Here is a 4,594-nt window from a genome sequence, read left to right as displayed (position 1 = left end):
TTCATTCGATCATCGATTCCCTAAAAATAATTAATTCACATTGAATATTCATCATTGGAAATTTAATTCCTGTTTCACCTTAATTTTAGTTAACTAGACACCAGTGTTCTAAGTTAACCCATACCCCATAAATTAACCCAATACCAGCGATTAGATTTAAATCCACGGCATTATTCAAATGAGTAAAACTGATGAATCTAGACAACACATACACAAGCGAATGTATTTAGCCTAGTCAATTTTTATTCCTACAATTCATAACTCACAAGCGGACAATTATTAATTGTAATTGCTTCACAAATTAGATAATTCAAACAATTACGGATTTGAATTCTAATTTAGCTATAGTTTGTAGAGTGAAATCCTAGGGTGATCAATCCTAAAATCTCACATACAAGCATGAAATAAATCAGAATAACTTTTGATACTCAACAATAATTAAACATTGAAAATTCGAATCTCAAGAATAAACAAAATCAAAGGTTCGTCTTCCTCTACCATGTGCTAAAACTTAGCCACAAATATTCATGAATTCTACAGAAAAATTCATGAAAAAAATTAAATCTAAGAATAGAAGAAGAAAACTTAGAATAAAACCTAGCCTCCAAACTCTCCTCTCGTCCTATGCGTCCAGATTGATGATAAGATCCATACAAATCGAAATATATAAGCCTATTAAAATACTAGAAACATTAAAAATCGAGTTTCCTAATTTAAAAACTCTTTCCCGAATCTGCACGTCGCTCTCGATCAGGCGAGTTGGAAGGATCGAGCGCGCCCACTTATGCGATCCCACTAATTGTAAAACTCTTCCTTCCGCTCGATCTGCTGAGCTGGACCGCTCGATTGCAGCAACTTAATTCCAAATTCTTCTTCAAAACATGGTGTTTTCTACACATAAAAACAGAGGTATGTTATGTAGACATGAAATATAAAATAAGAAAAAAATGAAAACTTACAACAAATAAATGCATGCAAAACAATAACAAAACGATATTAAAATAAGCAACACAAACATGGCTATCAAATACCCCCACACTTAATCTTTGCTCGTCCTCGAGCAAGTATGCAAAAACAAAATGAAAACATAACAAAAACATAAGCAAGGATGAATCATGAATATCATAGCCTCAATGAAGTTTCTCTTCACAAAAAAAGAAGCTCACAACTACTCTCGATTATCAATTATACACATCCAGTTAAATGTGAACGTGTGTGTGTGACATGTTACCCCAGTTACATGCAACTTCAAAAGACAAGTTTCATAACTGTTCTCCGACCTAAAACAATTCAATGCAAGTTTCACAATCAAGAACTCTCCTCCCAACAATCCATCAACACAACACAACTCTCTCTAGATAAAATTACACACAGTCGGATTTTGCTCCCGACATTTTTAAAAATCCCAATAATTACCCGCATACTTAGCTATAACTAGATAGGATTCGAATTTCAATCCCCTCGTCTATAGCCCGGATGGAACTACAATCTCATGGAATCCGCAAACTTAGCTATGAAATAGTGAATAGAATTTTATTCACATTCCAAGCCCGGATGGAATTGTTATTTTTATAAACATGGAACAAATTTTTTTTAAAAAAAAAATGCGCCCAAGAGTGTAATGCTATATCAAAAGAGATCATCGAGATTTAAGAAACTATCAAGCTCCACAAACACCTATTATCGTGCAATGGTCCAACAACATCCAAAATATTATAATACATCACTACACTTCACCGGTTAAACATGCGTGCTTAAGAATATCCACAATCAACCTACGGTTTCTCATATCCAATCAAGGGTAAAATTTTTCAAAAATTTCATTTTTTTTTCAACTTCATCATCATAGGCTAACAATCATCATCCTACTTATGCATACAAAACAAACAAAAACAAAATGAATGCAATGAATGTAATGAATGCACCCCCCCACACTTAGCTAAAGCATTGCCCTCAATGCTTCAGAACAAAAACACAAACAACACAACACACAAATAACAACATGACAATGCAATGCAAATGTAAAACAGAACTCCCCTGGTTTAAGTGTTGGATCTATCCTCTTCAACGTCTGACAGAATCACGGAAGAATCATATTGAAACTTTGATTGCAGAGGTGGCGGCATTTGGTTTCTAAAACAACAAAAATAAAAACGCAAAAACAAAATGAAAGACAAAAAACTAAATAAAAAAAAGAACACTGGGTTGCCTCCCAGTCAGCGCCTCTTTTTACAGTCGTCGGCCCGACTGCATGCTTCTTTTGCTCATGATGGTTCATATCTAGCTTCACCACTTGTGCAGTTTTGTAGTAATTTTTGGTCTTTGCTTCATCTGCTTCGATTTCCTGGGTACCTGCAGATCAGAACGAAAAATTTCAGCTGTAAAATTCTCAATGGGTCTTGCAATAATCTCCTTAAATTTATCCTCATTCACAACCTTCTTGTGTTCTTGCGACAAGTTATTAATAACATCAAGATTATTAACAACACTCTCACAATCATGAATTTGCAGGGTATCAAAAATATGAAACTTAACAACCTCCTTATCAAACTCCATAGTGAGAGTGTCATTGTTAACATCTATGATGGACTTTGAAGTTTTAAGAAATGGTTTTCCTAACAAAATAGGACTATTCAAATCATTGCTTTTCATGTCAAGAATATAAAAATCAGCAGGAAAGACCAAATTGTCAACTTTCACAAGAACATCTTCTAACAGACCCCTAGGATAAATAGTATATCTATCAGCCATCTGGATAACAATTTCAGTTTTATTTAAAGGCCCTAATTTTAATGAAGCATAAACAGAGTATGACATTACATTAATCGATGCTCCTAAATCTAGCATGGCCGTATCAAGCTGAACATCTCCTATTTTACAAGGAATAGAAAACATACCTGGATCCTTGCATTTTGTGGGTACCTTTCTTTGAATTACAGCAGAAACCTGTTCTCTCAATTCAACTTTCTGACACCCCTTCAGTTTGTGTTTTCTCTTCACAGTACACAACTCTTTCAAAAATTTAGCATAACGAGGTACTTGTTTGATAGCATCTAACAAAGAGATATTTACCTCGCATCTACAAAAAAATTCATACAATCCCTTGATACCTTCATCCTTCCTAGACTCTTTCAATGCTAAGGGAAAAGGGGCTACCGATTTATACTCTGAAAGGGGAGGAAACTTACCTCTTAGTTCTTCATTTTGAACTATCTCTTCCACCTCTACCTCCGATTTCTCCTCATGTTCATTCTTTACCGGTTCTTTCACTACTTCTTCACTAACCTTCAACTCCTTTCCACTCCTCAATATGATTGCACTAACATTCTCCTTCGGATTCACCACTGTCTGTGATGGTAGACTTCTATAATTTAGTGCCTCCAATATGTTAACTGCGGTTGCCAACTGCCCCATTTGAGTGTTCAACTGTTGGATAATTTCTCTCGTTTCCTGTTGAAAAGTTACAGTATTAGTAGCAAGATCCTTAACTATGTGTTGAAGAAACTAACCTGGTGCTAGTATCTGAGGACGCTGCTATTGTTGAGGATACGGTGGCCTATAAGCTTGATTGTGCGGTGGTGCTTGAGGTCCAGGTTGATTTTCTTGAGGGTTTCCGTATCTCAAATTTGGATGATCCTTCCAACCAGGATTGTATGTGTTGGAATATGGATCGTACTTCAGCTGTGGTGGTCCAGGAAATCCTCCAGTAGCATTAACCTGTTCGACCGATTCCTCTAGAATAGTAGGACACATATCAGTGGTGTGTCCCATTGCAGCGCAGATACCACATGCCTTTGCAGTCTGTCCATTCCCTATAGCCATTTGGCGCACAAGAGACGTCAATTCAATCAATTGTTGCTCAAGGGAAGAGACATTTACCTCTTTGTTTTTCCTTGGTACATGATCATTCATGTTGGTGCCAAATTGTTGAGAATTGGTAGCCATATTCTCTATCAAATTTCTCGCTTGAACTGGAGTTTTATCCACAAAAACTCCTCTACTGGCCGCATCTAACATTCTCCTGTCATGAGGTAACAACCCTTCATAAGTGTATTGAATTAACAAGTTCTCACTTATTTGATGTTGCGGACAGGTAGCATAAAGCTTTTTGAATCGCTCCCAGTATTCATGAAGTGATTCCCTTGTAAATTGCTTGATCCCATAAATTTTCTTCCTGATATTGGCTGCTCTGGAAGCTGGGAAGTACTTCTCTAGAAAAATTATTTTCATCTCAGTCCAAGTTGTGATGGATCCAGAGGGTAAATAATACAGCCAATCCTTTGCATCACTCTTCAAAGAGAAAGGAAAGGACCTCAGTTGGATCTGCTCCTCTGTCACTCCATGGGGTTTCATACTTGTGCAAACCATATGGAATTCTATCAAGTGCTTGTTAGGGTCCTCACCTGCAAGACCATGAAAAGAAGGCAATAAGTGAATTAATCCATATTTAAGTTCAAAAGTAGCATTATTTTCTAGAGTATGAAAAGTAATGCATAAGGGCTGATGGTTCAGATCGGGGGTTCCAAGTTGTCTCAGGCTTAGATTTGCGTTGGCATCCATCTCTTCTACGAGGTATTCAGTTTGATTTTCTTCC

At 36.5% G+C, this 4,594-nt stretch overlaps 1 protein-coding gene across 1 annotated transcript; it reads right to left on the bottom strand.

Moving 5' to 3' along the window:
- Positions 1–2,091: 2,091 nt before the first annotated feature.
- On the bottom strand, positions 2,092–3,414 carry LOC140861350 (uncharacterized). The gene is made up of 3 exons (XM_073264363.1): positions 2,898–3,414; positions 2,353–2,783; positions 2,092–2,133 (listed from the first exon to the last, which is right to left on the bottom strand). The coding sequence occupies exons 1-3, from the start codon at positions 3,412–3,414 to the stop codon at positions 2,092–2,094; spliced, it is 990 nt and encodes a 329-aa protein (XP_073120464.1).
- Between the last annotated feature and the right edge of the window lie 1,180 nt (positions 3,415–4,594).

This window comes from Henckelia pumila, chromosome 4, assembly GCF_033568475.1.
Source record: "Henckelia pumila isolate YLH828 chromosome 4, ASM3356847v2, whole genome shotgun sequence".
In the NCBI taxonomy this organism is placed as follows: domain Eukaryota; kingdom Viridiplantae; phylum Streptophyta; class Magnoliopsida; order Lamiales; family Gesneriaceae; genus Henckelia; species Henckelia pumila.
Note: the sequence above shows the minus strand (reverse complement) of the source record. Positions and strands in the feature narration are given on the sequence as shown.

Coding starts and splice junctions, on each gene's coding strand:
- LOC140861350 (XM_073264363.1), bottom strand. CDS start 3,414: ATGGGGCAGTTGGCAACCGCAGTTAACATATTGGAGGCACTAAATTAT. Junction 2,784..2,897: donor CACAAAATGCAAGGATCCAG/GTATGTTTTCTA, acceptor CATTAAAATTAG/GGCCTTTAAATAAAACTGAA. Junction 2,134..2,352: donor TTTTTCGTTCTGATCTGCAG/GTACCCAGGAAA, acceptor TTGTTGTTTTAG/AAACCAAATGCCGCCACCTC.